Genomic DNA, 18305 nt, shown 5'->3' with positions numbered 1-18305 from the left:
TGTCATTCTGGGCCACAGTATGCAGCCTGTGACATTGTGTGTGTGCGTGCGCACGTGTGGGCATGTGTGTGTGTGTGTGTGCGTGTGTGTGATTTGGGGGAGGGTTGCGGAGGAGCAGGGCTGAGAGTTACATTTTAGGCCTTTAAAGAAAACATGACTTATTTTTGTGTGTGGATGGTGGTGAAAAGGGGGGTGGCTGGGGGTTATAAGACCTTTAAGAGACTGAAGCCACAGAACCTGTGACAAAGTTTCTGGATATGAAAATACATGAATTGTTACTAAAATTAAGATATGCGTATGTTGTCCTACTGCAACCTGTCAATTTACTTAACATAACATTGTCATGAATAATGCATCAAACTCATTAACGAAAACCCTTCATTGCATATTGATCCACACTTAGCAGCAGACAGTAAATATATATTTTTTGCATATTAATAGACATTTATATTTATAAGCAAATGTGTCTTGATGTGCAGAATCTGTGTTTTTAATGTGCATCACCCCATTGAACTCAATTAGCTTCCATTGTTATATGATTAATTAAAAAACAGGATGAGGATTGCCTAGTGGCTCACGATCATCTAACCTGCATACTCATAATCAATTAACCCACTGTTTCTCAACCAGTGGTCCACAGACCACTATTGGTCACCTGGCATAATTATAGGTGGTCCATGGGGAAATATAAAATAATATATATATATATATATATATATACGCACGGCGCACGCATGCATGCACGCACACACACACACACACACACACACACACACACACACAACATAATTGAAATTTCCGCTGGCTGTCTATGGGAACGCAGTTTTCAGAATCGTACTATCTTGGATTCTTCTTTTTGGATCAGAACAAGCTTGATTTGCGCCTCATTTCTCTAAACGATATGATCGGCGGTTACAAAATGTAACATTTGCGGGACATATCGATTATTCACTTCCTGATTCTCGGTTTCCGAGTGAAACGGTTTTAAAATAATAGGGTCCCCTCATAGAGAATGAACTAGTGGCGGTCCTGGAGTACACAATTCAGCCTCCAGATGCTGGTGTTGCCGACGAGTGAGTTAAGCTTTCTTTTGGAAGCAGCAACGGCAGCCATGTTACTAATCTGCAAACTGTGTGATTTCTGCCTTATATATGTAAGCTTGAGCACTTCTGGAAGTGGTTTCAGCAGTATAGGCAAACCATGACGCGTCATTCGAAAGCCTATACGGGTTGTGCAAGGACGCTCTGTCATTGGCCATTAGCTTTGAGTGCCAGTCGGAGAAAACTCTCTCTCAATCGAACTTCGCAATGTTCGGCACGGCAACTTTAGCTCGCTCGGTGGTGCCTCGTGTGGCTCAAGTTCGCTAGAGACGGCTGGCCTCTGACGTAGTCAGAAACTATACTTAGGCGAGAGGCACTTCTGCCTTGGTCACAGAAGCGGGGCGTGGTTATATGCACAACCTGTATAGGCTTTCGAATCTCTTTTCGTTTCAAAATCCTTTTTCAAAGTTTTTCAATTTAATTTAGATCTAAATATTTGTGACAGTTTCTGACTGAGGCTTAAGTCATTGAATAGTTTTTAAATTTTTGTTTAGCCATGTCATATCAAAGCAGGGAATCATAGCTTCAAATTGACATTGGTTGTTCAGTTTGACCCACCAGTTTTGGAGATATGGCTTATAGAGTAATGTCTTGCAGAAAACAGCGAGTTGAGAAAACAGGCTTGAAAGGTTCACTTTTGTGTACTCTTACTTAACATTACTCCTAGCTACATGTTTAAGCATTTATTTCATATTTACATCGATTACAGCTCTGACATTTATTTCAGACATGCTGTAGTATGTGAAGAGTCTGCCTCTTCTATTAACTCATTTTGGATAAAGAAATGAAAAACAAAACAACAAAAAAACAGTTTTTCTCCTCTCCTTGCCACCATGACTGTATCAAAAAGAGTCACATTTTAGCTTTGCATCCATCAGACAAACCACAATTAGATAGAAGAAATAAGAAAAAGAATGTTGCACCATAATAACAGTATTTTGCACTCACACAAACGCTCCCCATAATATGTTGGGGTTTTTGTGTGTCTGTCTATATGTGTGCAGGGCAGGCGTGTGTGGGTATCTAAAATGTTGAACTGCCCAGTTTGCAAGTGTAATCTTTCCTTTGAGAGCAAATTGATAAATATAGGCATTGTTAAATGCAGTGACTGAAAGAAATAGACATGGTAAACAGTTGTTTATGTGACCATATGTGGCCAGTGCTGACTTTATTTCCGACTTTATTTCCAGTGCTGACTTTATTTCAGTGCTGACTTTATTCCAAGTAGGCTCTGCTGAACCTTACTTAATTCCTCCCTTTATACACTGGTTCACAGGCATGTGAAATAGTTATTCATTATATTTTAAGACTGATGCCTCCCAGCCATGCTTTCTTAAAAATAAAAATAAAAATAAATCAATATAATATAATAAAACAAGTGTGGCTAAAATGAAGGCTTTTCTTTCAGTTTTGTCTTCTCATTAAAGAGGTCATTTTCCAGTCCCCTTCCACTGAGGACACAGACTCAAGCCAGAGCAGTGTCCTCAAAGTGAAACGAACCACAGCATTCCTCAGCGAGGAGGCCTTAGTGATCTAGCCCAGGCTATACTGTGGTGAACCAAGAAGACATTTAGACTTATACCTTGGACAGCCTCCACTGGGGGACTCTGGCAGTGGTCAGCCATGTGGCTAGCTTTCAGGGGAGGGAACTTTAGGGAAGGATCCTAATGATGAGAGACAGAAACAAAACAAAGCAAAACAAAACGGCACACAATGGATTCCAAGTTGAAATAGCTAGAGGAACAGACATACACAGTAATGTTAATTTTACTCAGAGGTAAATTAATTAATGGATAGTTTTAGAAATGCAAAAATAACATTATTGGAATATTTTGGGTAACTCATGAAGGTTGAAAAGTTTGCAACATTCCAAAGGCCCCAGACTTGACATGATTTTTATACTATGACATTAATTACTTGTAAACACCCCGGAAATAAAAAAAAACAAAGCAGGGGCTAAACGATCCTTTCAAATAAGCTGCCTCATGCCGGAAGTTCAAATTTACCAATCACCGTTAACTTAACACCTGGCATGTCAGCTGTAATTAAAAGGCCAAAGTTCACAGAGGGAGAGGGATTCTAGAGGCTTCTGGAGGTTTCTCTGCAGCTTCTCCTCAGCAGAGAATAAGGGGGGGGGGGAAAGAGAACAGAATACATAACTTTGTGAAAGTCTTCATACCTGGAGGGGAAATACATTGAGGATGGAATGCGAGCAAATGTCAGTGTCGCTCAGTAGATGCATCTCGGCTGGGTCCCGTCATGTTATTCCTGCTCGGATGGAGAGACACTGACATTCCATTGATATGATAATAGCAATTTAAAACCAATCAACACAAGCTAAATATGTATCTTCCCTAGGGATAATGGAACCTTTTCCCTCAGCAGCCATTTTGATGGGTAAATGTAACTTCTAAAATGAAATCGCTTCAGCTCTGTTGAATAACTTCGGGCTAAGATGATGAATACCTAGGTGATAATCGTACAGTATATGACGAAAGTTGCATCAGTTGGCGGCACAAAACATGCAGTAAGAAATAGCAGGGTCAAAATCTTGCTTAGTTACTTTTATTTACTTTTACTTGAAAAGTTTAAAATGTTGCTTGCTGAAATGTTGACCCTTCAAAGGTCCCCTACATGCCTTACCTCACGTCAGTGCCACAGCTCTCACCATTTAATACAGCCTCCAATTCCCCCACACTCACCACCGCTAATTGTCTCCACCAGACAATTAGCATGGGGAGAGAGTATGTTTTACACTCTGTCCGTCCGTGCGTGTGTGTGTGTGTGTGTGTGTCCGTCCGTTACCAGCTAATCTCTGGCACCGTTAACCCGGTCGATGCCAAACTTTGCACACACACTCCCTGGATGCCAACGATGAACGATGAATGAAAATTTTCCAGAAAGGCGCCACCAAGAGGCCGACTTTTGTAAAACACATTTTTTTATATTACTCCTCCAGATTCTGTCCAAAAATCCTGAAAATCATTACACAGTATCTCTATAGTCATGTGCTCAAGACGGATCTGTCCCATATTTCATATTCCATCCTAATTGGCTATAATTGGCTTTCAGAGTTTGCAGGATTGGCCCATTTGGAACAAAAAACATCAAATTTCACGTGAAATCTTTCACAGACTTTCCTACTACTAGGCTGAGGAATAAATCCCACCCTTTTCACATTGGCCTGTTATAGCGCCACCAACAGGTGGATTTTTGCAAAACACATTTTTGGAACAAAATGCCTCAAATCATCTAATTGCCATCAAAGGCGTACGAAGAAATGGCACCCTTTTCACATTGGCCTATTATAGCGCCACCAGGAGGCCACAACCTGACCTGGCTTGATGGAGACCTGTGCCCCGAGGGGCACTTTTTCTAGTTTAAAATGCAGTCTGCATTGCATCCAACTTTCCTGTTCCAAAACCCCCCGTGGGTGTGGCAGCCAGGCACATTTTAAAACCCGCCTCAGCAGCAGCCTGGCTGCTCTGTTTGTACAAGACTCTCCTTGAAAAATATTTCAGAGTTAAGTCTCATCTCCACAGGCAAAGCTTTTATCTTCATGATGCTGTTTGCTCAGCGGCTCTGGGTGTGAATGCAATAGTATAGATGGAATATCCATGACTTGCTCTCTCTCTCTCTCTCTCTCTCTCTCTCTCTCTCTCTCTCTCTCTCTCTCTCTCTCTCTCTCCCTCCCTCCCTCTGTGTGTGTGTGTGTGTGTGTGTGTGTGTGTGTGTGTGTGTAAGTGTGTGTGTGTGTGTGTGTGTGTGTGTGTGTGGGGGGAGGGGGGGGGGGCGTGTGCGTGCGCTAGACTAGATGTGTTGTGGAGGTGAAGTGATTTTCTGGAGAGGCATGACAAAAAAAACACCAGCTAAGCCGTATGCAATAAGTTACAGTGATTTGCATATATGCAGCTAGGGAAGCATAGGTTCAAATACTGTATGTGCAACACACACACACACACACACACACACACACACACACACACACACACACACACACACCATGCATTCAGTATTTATTCTCACACACGCATTCACTCATCCAGTATCTGTATGTATGTGTACAAAAATGCTTTCCTTCACACTTGCAAACTCACTCACTCACTCACTCACTCACTCACTCACTCACTCACTCACCTACAGCGCATGCCGAAGCCAAAGAGAACAATGCTAAATCCATTTGTCGTACAGCGTGAGATACGAGTGACATTCTCCAAAGGGGGAGAATGTCTCTTTGTTTCAGAGACACAGAGATACTAAAGGCCCGCTGAATCCCAAGCCCACATTCACTCCCTCAGGTTGGTGCCTCCGTCGGTACAGTATTTTACATACATGAATATTTTATTTTGTCATATAAATCTACTGGTTTTGCTTGTGATTGAATGCATCTCCTTTGAAATTCTGCTTCGATTTAAACCAGCGTAAGCCTCGCCCTGCTGCAAAGTGTGGTTTCTTTGTTTGCCTACATGAGTAATCTGTGCATTATATCTGTACGCCTTAAAGCTGCAGATCATAATATTTATGTCCCACTCCTACCTGGGAAGCAAAGGTCTCCCGCACAAGGGCTAAAAAGACGAAGGAACGCCTGCTTGTCCATGGGAGATATTGCACTTTGAGTTTCGAGCAATACCATTTGTCAACCAGCTGTATTTGACATATCTCAATGGAAGAGCAATACCACTCAAATATCGGTTGAGTGAATCTAACTCCAGCATGTACAGCATATCGTCTCTGTCGGGTGGAAACCTCATATGTCCCAAACTGTTGCTTTTCAGGATTTGAATTCAAAAGTATCAAAAGTAGCAGATCTACAAGCTCAAAACCTTTGTCACTTTGCACCACATTTCGAGGTTGTGGATCTGCTATACTTTTGATGCTTTTGTCGTTTTGTGTGACGCTGTAGTATGATCAAGTAAGACATTATTGGCCCAGGCCGTAGCGTAACGGTCTGGGCACCGGACTGGTGATCCAGTCGCGGTGTGCCGCGGGTTCGACTCCCGGACCCGACACGGCCTTTACCGCATGTCATCCCCCCATCTCTCTCCCGTTTCCTGTCAGCCTACTTTCTATCCCTTAAAAAATCAATAAAGGCGTAAGCCGCAAAAAAATATCTTAAAAAAAAAAAAGAAAGTAAGACATTATTTACGGGGGAAAAAACACAAAATAAAAAAGTTAGAATATAGGGATAAGAGGTTTCTGCCCGACAGCAACAAACATTAATATGTATAGGATGATTGAATCGAACACCATTATGTAATTCATGCATGCATGTCAACTGAATCAAACATCATACGTCGATATCTGTATGTTTAGTGAATCTAACATTGATATGTATATCTTTACGTTGTGTCTTGCTGTAGTCCGGCAGTCGGGTTGTTGAGTGGGAAATTTGGTATATAGTATTCTTTTCTTTGCCTAAAATATTGTCTATATAGTATACATGCATTCATGAATCCACTTGCTTGACCGGCTGTCAGTATTGAGCAATTTATTTTATAGGGGTTTATATGTGACCCTACCATTAACATCTTATATAATAAGGCAAAAATGTCAAACTTTCCTTAGTTCCATTAGTTTTGCACGAAAAACAGCCATAGATAGCCACTTGCCCAAATGTGCCCAAGATGTGCTGACCTCATCACATTTGTACTGACCTCATCACATTTGTCATGACGGCTATGGCCGTTTTTAGCCCAAGGAGTGTGTTTTGTGCAAAACGAATGCTTGGAATGGATTCAGAATCATGAAAAACATGTCATGTCATGTCACATGCTACTTAATTAAAGCAATTTTGCCATATATAGGATGTTAATGGTATGGTCATATATAAACCCCTATAAAAAAAAAGCTCAATACCAACAGCCGGCCAGCAAGTGGATCCATGAATGTATCATGTATATAGACAATATTCTAGGCCAATAAAATAGACTATATACCAAATTTTGCACTTTAAACAAAAATATAGCCTGTTTGCTGCCGGACTACTGTGTGAATTGTTGGGTGCTCACGTGCTGGAGCGGCGGCGATGCACAGGCCGATCAAAGTGTAGGTATTTAAAGAACTTCACTGCTACAGATGGCTTACCTTATAATGAGCCACAAACACAACAACCAATTTGTGGGATTTGTTGCTCTTGTTTTTAACCCCCCTAAGTCCTAACCCCCCTTTCTTTTTTTTTACCACATTGGATCTGGGAATATATTGCGTGTATTAGTTTCACTTTGTTTTTAGATGCGGGGGAATGTGGGGAACGGAGTGTTTCTTTGCACTGGGATTATAGGCTAAATATGCCTATTTGAGGTTGTTGAGATATTGTTTGTGTTGTGGCCAGAAGTGGTGTTTAATATAGTACTCACGGGGTTTCCAGGTCCTCTCTGTTGTTTTGGACACACAGACGTAGACTGCTCCTTGTGATAGGAGAGGAATAGCGCTGCAATGCTATTCCAGTGCTTTTCCCTTTGGTGCTTACTTACTATTTACTTGTCTTTTATCTCTCTTTCTGCACTGTTGGAAAGAAAGATGTCACATTCACTCCTTCTTTTCTCATTTTCATCCCTCTGAAGATGGGGAGAAAGAGAGAGAGAGAGATGGGGGGGCAGAATGGAGGAAGAGAGGTAAGGAATAGAGCAGAGAGTGACCGATAACGAAGGGCACGACACCAGGGTGGCAAAGAGAGGAAGAGAGAGAGAGAGAGATGGCGAGCCTCTCTGTAGCGCGCTCTCCAGGCATCCGCCAGCGCCGACACCTAATCAAGATGAGACAAAAGGGGGCGACACTTTGATGCCATGATGATAAAGTGGCATAAGAATGAGACAGACCCACATCCCCACAGAGATGAACACAATGAGGGCAGATCAATGGTGCAGAAAGGAAAGAGACAGTACAGAGGGAATACAATACAGTAGAATATAACTGGTAATAGACTGTCCCTGCCTATTCAAATAAAAAAGGAAGAAAATCGCCAAATGGCACATCAGCTAGTTTTGTCGCCAAGATTGATTATGCTCACATACAGAAACATCTTTTCCACAAATGTATACAAAGCTGTTGGCCAAATGGGAGGGCTAAAATCCACGGATGAAGAGAGTGAGGGGAGAATGATGCAATTATGGAAAGAGGGATGAAAGATCATGGAGGTGACTGATGAGGAAAATAACAGGGGGAAAATGTATGTGAGAGATGAGGATGAGGAGAAGCAGAATGTGACATCTGTGTTCGCTAATCTCTGTGTGTATCCTCCCACTTGGATGAGATACAGGCCTTATTTTCTTAACTTTTTCTGTTTTTAAGTTTTAAGTTTTTTTTCTTGTCCGTGTCTGGCGAAAGCACAGATGGAGTGCTGCTTCCACATCCACCAAAGCTCTGAAGGGAGTTCAGTCCCGCTTTCCAACTGATTCACAATCAGCTGAAGTGTAGCAGATTTGAAAGAGGTGGATAGAGCGCTTTCTCAAAGTATCGGAAGCTTCCTGGCTGACAATGATGTTGTCACGAAGGCTTCCAAATGTTATTAAAGATTAGTCATTAGTAGGTGCTCGGTAGAGAATAGAGATCACTCTTTTTCTTATATAGATGCTTTGTTTTCAGAATGGCAGAGGCAACGCTCAACATTGATGATGCACTGTACCAATTTCCAATAACTGGAACAACACATAGGCTTGTCACAATTATTATATAATAGTTTAATTGCAGTATTATTCAAGATAATCACAATTATTTTGCATAATCATAATTGTTTCCATCTTCACTTTGTGGCGTGTTGAATGCTTGTAGATCAGCTATTTCTGCCATTCTTTTTACATTGTTTTGAAACTATACAATTATTAAACATATCGAAGCCTAAGAGGCAAACATAAACGTCATTTTTATTAGACTGTGTTGTATGAAATATGAAAGTGTCAGATTCTGTTGAAGAGTGTGTGCTTCAGACTTCAGTTATTTAAATTTAAGTCATGAGTATGAAACTGAAGCTATGTCCTCCAGTCGTGTCTTTTGAAACTGAGCTCCCTTCAGTACTTTGGTGTTACTCACTAATATTCCTTAAAGGACCACTTCGCCCAATTTGATCCATCTTCATATAAATGGTACAATCCCTGTTGATGTCATTGGTACAGTTTTTAGCCCACAGATAAGACACAGAGAGAGTAGACATATATTGTGCCACTTATATGAACATATGGTTGAAAATGGTGCTTCATTAATAACGATAAAAGCAATGACAATATGTTGTTGTATTTGACATTATTGTATAGCCTATCTATTGTCAAATACACATTTCATGATTACATTCATACATACATTCATTCATTGAAAATGTGTTCTCTGTCAGTTATTGTTTAATACTTTTAAACATTTCATTTCTCTGTCCAGTTTCATCCCCACGAAGATTTCGTGTAAAAATCCAGAGCCCCAGCTCGGTGCATGTGTCATGGAAAGAGCCGAAAGGAGAATTTGAACACTACAAAGTAATTTACACCACAACGCCAGGTAAGATCCAACACTCTTCTGAAAAGGAAATGAATAGACTGTTGCTTGCTTTGCTGGAGGGACATTAAAGATAGTCACACTATGCTGTGTGGTGTGTGTACATTAGATACTGTGTTTTGGTAAATGGTTTTTCATTGACATTTTCCATGTATCATTGCTTTAGGCTCATTTATGAACGTGTGTAAAAACCACTCCTTTCTGAGGATGTGCCTGTGGAGAGGTGGTTTCGTAACTTTCGCCAGTTCACAAATCATGCATAAGTATTTATGTCATTGTGCCGGTGGGTCAAAAATCCCAGTTATGCACCAGGGCCCTCTTGGTTGTTAAACCTCATCTCCCTCACCCCGAGGGGGAACGGATCAGCCATTTTTTTAAGTGCTGTTCGCATACCTCACCACATCGAGAACGGATCCTTGTTTGTGAAGCACTGCCGCACACAACTTTATTATACCTTTAGTGATATGAAATCGCTTCTATGGCGTTTGATTTTGATTATGCTATAAACATAATGGCAAGGATGGGGTCTGTAGGTGATGGCTGACAAGTGTCTATAATTATAAGAGCTTGTTGCAAACTAGTCCAACCACGCCCAGGTTTTTATTAGTGTTACAGTACTGGCATGCAGTCTTGTAAAATGTGATTGTATAATAGCCTATAGGGGAACCTTTACTGTGTATTTACTACTATCATGAGAAAAGGCTTCAAGTATCCGTTTCACATTATTGTTTTATTTATTAGTTCAGTAGAGAAGCAAGAAGAGGCGGTGGGGCGGGGGGGTGAACTGCAACTCAGATTGGAAACCAGATTTCTACACATGATGACACTATGATGTATCTGTGCTTACGTGGTAGTAGCATACCGTTCACACAGACTCACATTGTAGTTCATTCAGTATATAGTAATCAAAACAAATTGTATACACTGCATATAGATGTGGCCTTTTCCTCTCACCACAACTGGAAAATGTCACTTTCACCCCTTCTTTTTCTGTCTCTGAAGAAGACCTCAGACTGAGTAGAGAGAGTTTTGACTATAGCGGGGAGGGATCCACTGGCACAGGACTGGTAGGGAGGGAGTGAGCCTTGCTGCTGTTGCTGTGATGAAAAGCTTCTAGTATTCTATTGTCATCAGTTTTGAATGCAGCTTCAGCTTGTTTTTATGATGCAGTAATCCATTTGAGTTAGTTAGGTGTAGAGTGCTATTTGCTACCACCTTCATTTATGGAGTGCCACATATGATACAGTACATATACTCTCGTTCTTTGTCCGTTCTTTGTTCTCACTCTTGTTTTTTTTTTTTAAACCTAGACTGGAGCAACAACTCTAGCATCATAGAGTTACACATTTTACCCTTGGCGTCTGACCATTACAACCCCAGTCCTATACTGGTGGTCATTGAGCAGTTCCACTACTGTATATAATAGCAGTTTTGGGTTAAGTGCTTTGCACAGGGAAGTTCATCTGTGAAGCGAGACCATTACTTAGCCTAGTATTTGTCAGTGTATCCAGATATTCATAACTTCCAGTCCCAAGTTTTGTAAGTTAGTTTGCTGCCACCACTCTTTTTGAAGTCCACTGCAAGCCAACTGAACCACAGCAAGTAGGTTACTCACGCCACTGGGTGAGGAACGTAAAACTTAAATTAGGTTCTCTTCTCAGCTGCCAAAATGCTTCAAAGAATGGTCTGGCAGTCTGTCTTTTCATGGCCAGAGGATTAAAATACATCCATCACTTGTGCTTGAGCAAAGGGAGTGGCCATAATACTAGCTACTAATCCAGAATAACTTCATCACTTGTGTTGTGTGGCCACCACTGTAGCAATAAACTACATCATTGACAGCAACTATATTGTCCAGTAGCGTTTGACCAGCTTCAAATTATATACTGTAGGCTATATATGAAAGCCACTCATTAAGTCCTAATTCGAGTCATTTAACAAAAGAACAGACTGCAGTTGCCATGCTGAATAAATGTGGTGCGTGCGTGTGTGTGTGTGTGTGTGTGTGTGTGTGTGTGTGTGTGTGTGCGTGCGTGCGTGCGTGCGCGTGCGTGTGTGTGTGTGTGCGTGCGCGAATGTGTATTTGTGATGCCGACGACTGCAGTTATACACTGTACATAGATTTGTGACAAGTGACTAAAAACAGACACGCACACAGTCAGTTAATTTGTCCTCGAGCTTGTAATCGAAGCAGAGCAATAAAACTAATTAGACTACTCACCCTTCTTGTCAAACAGTGGGATGAAAGACCAGCAAATCCAATTCAATACGTCTATGGCTTGAAATGATGATACATTCTACATCGCCAAATTATCATTGTCTCGATAAACGGATGCACATAACAATACATGCACTGTACAGTTGGTGTGTGACAAAGTACTCAACTCCAGTACTTGAGTCACAGTATTAGATGCTCCTGGTCAAATAATCAACTGCAGGTGAAGGTTGCTCCATCAAATTTGTACTCTAGTTAAAGTGCTGGAGTACTTGCTTTAAAAGTATTCAGTAGTAGAAATTACGATTTTCCATTTTAAGTATTGCTGTATTGACATGTAGACATTTTCCAAACAAATTAAAAGATTTCCAGACATCTTCCAAAAGCATCAATAATAGTGGAAAAAGCAGATATACAACCTCACACGTTGTGAGCTTGTAGATCGACTATCTTCACAATTTGACATAAGGCACAAGGTGGTAAATTCATAATGTACTTTTCGCTTTCTATAAATGTCAAAAACACAATATCTGCCTTTGAAATGTAGTGGAGTGAAAGTCATCAAAGTAAACGTACCTTGTTACTGTCCACCATTGTGTACAGAATACATGCGCTGTTTAGACACCCACGCACGCACGCACGCACGCACGCACGCACACACACACACACACACACACACACACACACACACACACACACACACACACACACACACACACACACACACACACACACACACACACACACACACACACACACACACCACAGGGCTGCTCTACTATACTCTGTCTATACTATAAATGAGCATTTCCGCCACGGAGATGGATGGACCCCATTACACTTTCAATCTCCTACACAGTGAGCTCCTTCAGAATGAATCAAAGTCAGCTCAGACCCACTAAACACATATCGTTGCTGTCAGGCAGAAACCGCCTATCTCCATATTTTAACTTTTATTGGGTAAATTAGCGCCCCTACTTGATCATCCTACAGTGTCACACAAAATCATCAAAAGTAGCAGATATGCAAGCTGGAAACATGGCACTTTGTGACGTGTTTTGAGCTTGCAGATCTGCTACTTGTGATATATATATATATATATATATATATATATATATATATATATATATATATATATATATATAATTGTTTTATCCTGAAAATGTAAGTATCAATTGTGGAGTTGGTTTCCACCCGACAGAGACGATATGCACTCTATCCAGAGTCGTGACAGGCTTAATAATGGATAACTGGATAAATGAAATAGATATGGTATCAGAGGGGTTGCAAATGCATGGATTAAAAACTATCTAGAAAACAGAACTCAATATGTACAAATTAATAATGATAGATCTGAATCATCAACAGTCACTTGTGGGGTCCCACAGGGATCCGTCCTGGGGCCAAAGCTTTTCATTTGATATATTAACGACATATGCAAAGTCTCCGAGAGGCTGGATTGTGTCTTGTTTGCCGATGACACAAACCTGTTCTGCTCTGGCACAGATCTGAAGCATCTTCTGGATACAGTGGAAAGGGAATTAAAAACAATAAAAAGATGGTTTGATGCAAATAAACTATCATTAAATCTAAATAAAACTAAGTTTATTATATTTGGAAATTCTGAACAAAATATACAAATTATGATAGATACAGTAAAAATAGAGAGAGTATATGAAAATAAATTTCTTGGTGTGGTTATCGACCATAAGCTAAGCTGGAATTCCCATATAAACCAACTAAAAACAAAAATATCAAGGGCCATCGCAATACTGCATAAAACAAAAACCATTCTTTCCATGGATTCACTATATATTCTGTATCAATCTTTAATATTACCACACATTACATACTGTATTGAAGTCTGGGGAAATACTTATAAAACATTAACCAACCAAATATATATACGAGCCAACCAATACATTATTTATAAAATCAAACAGTCTTAAATTCAGAGAACTAGTAGACTTTAAAATCGCTCAACTCATGTACAAAATCAATAATCACATGCTCCCGGACTGCATCCAGGGGATGTTTCATATAAGACAAACAGGATACTATCTCAGAGCTACATGCATTTATTCAAAAATAAAAACCAGAACCAATGGCAAACAAAGATCTTTAACATTCACAGGAGTAACATTATGGAACAGCCTCAATAAAGAAGTAAAATTAAGCAGCTCATTACATTTATTTAAAAAAACTCTTAAATACAATATGATAGACAGGTATAAAGTGGATTGATATCATAAAAGTATAACCAAAATACTCCTTCCTCCCTTATGTTTATTATTATTACTATTATCATCATCATTATCATTACTATTATTATTATTATTATAATTTCTGTTTTTTTTTTTTTTTTGTCTTGTCTTGTTTTGTTTTTGTTTTTGTTTTTTCTCTCTGTTTTGTTTGTTTTTTCTTTGTTTTGTTTTGTTATTTTTCCTTTCTATAGCTATTTTGAATATTAAAAGGGCTGGCACCATAAGCTGAGGCTTCTGCCAAACACTCCCTTTTGGTCAAAAAAGAAAACCCTGAATACATTGTATAAGGTGTGTGTATTTTAAATGACCAATAAAAAAAAACTTGAACTTGAATCCTAACACTGTCTGAGACACACTGCCTGAGACCTGTAACATTGCTGTGATTTTATGGAAATTCTGAACGTAAATTTCTTTGATGGCACCACCACCAGTGCAGTTATGTTCAGTGACTTGCACAGCCCTGTACACATCATGCATGGACAAGTTCTCTCTGCATTCTATCTATGTGATTATTTACCTTGTCCCTGCAAGTCGCTCGCGATAAGACCTACCTACATTTTTACAACAATCAAGACCGTCCATAGACATCAATCAATCAATCAATCAATCAATCAATCAAATACTCCATTGAAGTATACCGACACTTCATACATGGACATTGAGAAGCATGATAAAACCACCTTTAGAGATGATATACTTCAATGAATTATTTGATTGATTGGTTGATTGGTTGAGACATTATTCAATCAATGAATTGATCAATCAATAAATCTATCAAACAAATACTTCAGTTTTTCAGAAGGAAACTTTGTAGTGCGGTACTTTATTTACTTATTATTGCACAAATATGGGAGGGATATCGTCTTTTATGTCCCCCTCCATCATTATAGTAGGGTGATTTCACATACAGTATATGGGACAATAAGTGGGACAACTAATTTGTAATCCAATATCCTAAAGAGGTATTTAATTATTGCGACAACTCTATACAATGGTTTATTTCCAAAACTTGAAAACTATTAAAAAAGAATGACTCTGAGTTGAGGTAGCAGGGCTGGACTTGGTCAAAAACTCGGCCCTGACATTTGGCCCAGACTGGCCGACCACTACCGGCAGGCAGATAGCAGATTCTCTACGGGCAAGTAAAAAAAATCACACCCGTGTGAAGTAAGTGGTGCAACTCCGTGTGGGGGTCCCCGGAACTTCCAGTCCCTGTTCCGGCGAGCTGCCCCGCGTCCGAAACGGTCGAGAAATGACAGGCCAATGACAGGCCAACCGGACATATTTCTGGTACATCAAGTGACCAGTCTAGGCCTGTGAGGTAGCAACAAGGAGATTATTGGATGTACAGCACCTCAGCAGCACGCAGAATCACATTCCCAAAATGACCTCCACTGTCACAGCGGGCGTCCACTGAGTGATGACATTAAGTCCAAACTCCACACAGCCTGGAGTGACATGATCAATCTGTTTTATTTAAACATGATTGACGATTGAGAGCTTATAGTCTCACGGCTTGCTGATCATAATGGGTACATTCCACCTTGGATAGCAAGCATTACAGTGTCACAATGACTCACTCATGAGTTTCGCAGTCTGGGGAAAACCTGTGAACATTTTACATTTTAAAGGGAAAAAAGGAGCGGACTACAGTAAGTAGGCTATAGAGCCCTGCTCTTTTGCCTAAGTACGGTAAAAGTGGTATCGGCACAAACTTACTGTGGAATTGTCCAATACTTCAGAGCTCACACTGCATTGCTCATGGGCACTTTGATGAAAATCACACTGCTGGTGTGGGGATTCTAACCAGTGAATATGTGGTGTTGACAACAACATCCCAGAAAGATAAATCACTTATCAGAGGATTTGAGTGGGCGCCAACTTTCCAGACATAACCCACAGCTATAGGGAGAGATTAAGAAGGATTTTGACAGGAAACCAAGACTTAAAACAGATGAATCTGTTAGCATTTAACCTATACCAGTTGGTGAAGAAGTGCTTTTATACCCTCTGGACATTTGCGTGCGCGTGTGATTGCTTGCGTGCGCGCGTGTACACATCAGATCTGGGTCCAGAATACGGGTGGAAACCTTATATCTCCAAATCAGTTACTTTTCAGGACGCAAATTCAAAAGTAGCAGATCTACAGGCTCAAAATGTGTCTCTTCATGCCACGTTTCAAGCTTGCAGATCTGCTACTTTAAATACTTTTTTGAAACGCTGTAGTGTGATCACGTAGTACACCATTCATTTAAGAAAAGACAAGTAAATAATGAAATATGGAGATACTGTAAGAGGTTTCTGCCTGACAACGACGACATCCCGCCCTATGCAGAGTGTAGTGTGTCTGTAGCTTACAGTGTGACTGGGCTATCTTCCTTGACCACAGTGATGGAGGAATTGTCAGATAAGACCCAGTAAGCCTGTCCAGCTGCCATCTGAACAGCCCAAAGGAGGGACACATGAATGGACGGAGAAAAAAAGAGTAGAAGGCAGCGGGAGAGGGCTGGATGGGATGGATGGAAAGCCATGTGAATGAAGCAGAGATTGGGAAGAGAGAGAATAGAGAGGGAACGAGAGAACCGAAGAGGGATTGGACAAACACGTGCTAAATTGAATCAGGAGAGCAAAATATAAGGATGCTCTTGAGCGCCCAAGTTAGTAACTTTGGTTTTTAGCCGAGGCGACGTACACAGACACACATGGCTCCTCGTTGCAAAACAAACAGTAAGGGCCATTTCATAGTGATCAAAAGTGGGAGATATTGGTAAAGACGAGCTACAGAGAAATAGCCTGGAAACGAGACAAATCTACCTCAAGAAAACAAATCCCTGGTGAGATTGGTCTGGCACTATCCAGTTTGATTTAGATCCCGCTCAACCCAAAGTTGTGGTGTCAGATCAGAGCCCATGCAAAGTTATCTTAAAGATAAGATATTTTCTGTGGCTTTTGCCTTTATTTTTTAATAGAGGGATAGGTATACAGTAGGATGACAGGAGATGGGGAGAGAGATGGGGGGGATGACACCTGCAGCACACTGCCAGACTGGATTACCATCCAAGGTGCCCAGACGCCCGAGCCAAAGTGAGACCTTTTTGCTGTGACATCTCTTTGTAATCGCCCCTTGAGAATAAATCTTCCACACCGAAGTTCCAGAGTAATATCTATGCAGTGATAATAGTCTGGCCATGCCAGGCTAATAGAGAAAGGGGTAGGGTGGGGAAAAAAAGCGATGGTGAGGGAGAGGATAGAAAGATGAAGGGGAGGCCAGGGGAAATGGGAGGCCAGCGTGGTGCAGTTAAAGAGGTACAGAGAGAGAGAGGTTTTAGATTTTTATTTATTAAATGATAACACTTTTAAAACATGACAACATATAAAAAAATATCAGAAAAGCTATATTACGACACATCATTAAAAACCAACTGTTCCTCCACAACAGAACACAGAGCCTCATTAAAGCACCACTGAAAAGTAAAACAAATTTACATAATTCATAAGTGAATAAAGCCCAAAGTCCACTCTGATTCTGGCCATTGGCAAGAGCTCCACCCCTGAAACATTCAACACTTGATTTTTCCTGGTTTTGTAAATGTCTCACAACAATTCAAAACCTGCCACATTTTTTGCATTGTCTTTGCTGTAACCAGTACCAAGAATAAAAGCCATTTTGCACCACTCCTCATCACAACTTGAAAAAAAAATCGCTTTTAAAGTATCAAATAAAAATTGTAATCTGTAACATTCCATGAAACAATGAAAAACTGTTTCCGGCCGGCTCTTCACAGAAATCCTTCACTGTAGATCCCCTGATCTCTCCACACTGGTTTGCAATTGTCCTCCATCTTTAAAGTCTATCCATACAGTGTCTGTTTTCCTACTCAGCTGTTTTTTATTCAAAGCCTTTACACCGTGTTTGTACATAGCTAGAACAAATGGGAGGTCAGCGCCGTGCAGAGAGAGAGAGAGAGAGAGAGAGAGAGAGAGAGAGAGAGAGAGACCATCAGTCTGTCATCACTGTGCCAAAAGAGTCAAGTGTAGTGTTCATAAACACTGTAAATGAGAAACATTGGTAAAGAAGATCAAGCTACAGGGAAATGTATACATAGGTCATGAAGAAAGAAGATTCATTATAAGATAAATGTATAGGTCATGAAGAAAGAAGATTAAATGTATAGGTCACGAAGAAAGAAGATTAATTGGAAAAAGTGATGAAATAGAGATAGATAGAAAGTTGGAAGGGGTGAA

General features: G+C 40.4%; 1 protein-coding gene across 5 annotated transcripts in view; it reads left to right on the top strand.

Moving 5' to 3' along the window:
• Positions 1 to 18305, top strand: part of col14a1b (collagen, type XIV, alpha 1b) — a 162250-nt gene that overhangs the window by 2756 nt on the left and 141189 nt on the right. For 4 of the 5 annotated variants that reach the window (XM_083787762.1, XM_083787761.1, XM_083787763.1 and 1 more), the window contains exon 3: positions 9468 to 9584. The exons of the other annotated variant lie outside the window; for it this stretch is intronic. In XM_083787762.1, coding sequence (XP_083643888.1) covers positions 9468 to 9584 — 117 coding nt within the window. The remainder of the gene's footprint in view (positions 1 to 9467; positions 9585 to 18305) is intronic. 5 annotated transcript variants of the gene reach the window in all.

The sequence above is a fragment of the Protomyctophum parallelum genome (assembly GCF_964188405.1).
Source record: "Protomyctophum parallelum genome assembly, chromosome: 1".
NCBI lineage: Eukaryota > Metazoa > Chordata > Actinopteri > Myctophiformes > Myctophidae > Protomyctophum > Protomyctophum parallelum.
This window is presented reverse-complemented; position numbering and strand designations above follow the sequence as displayed.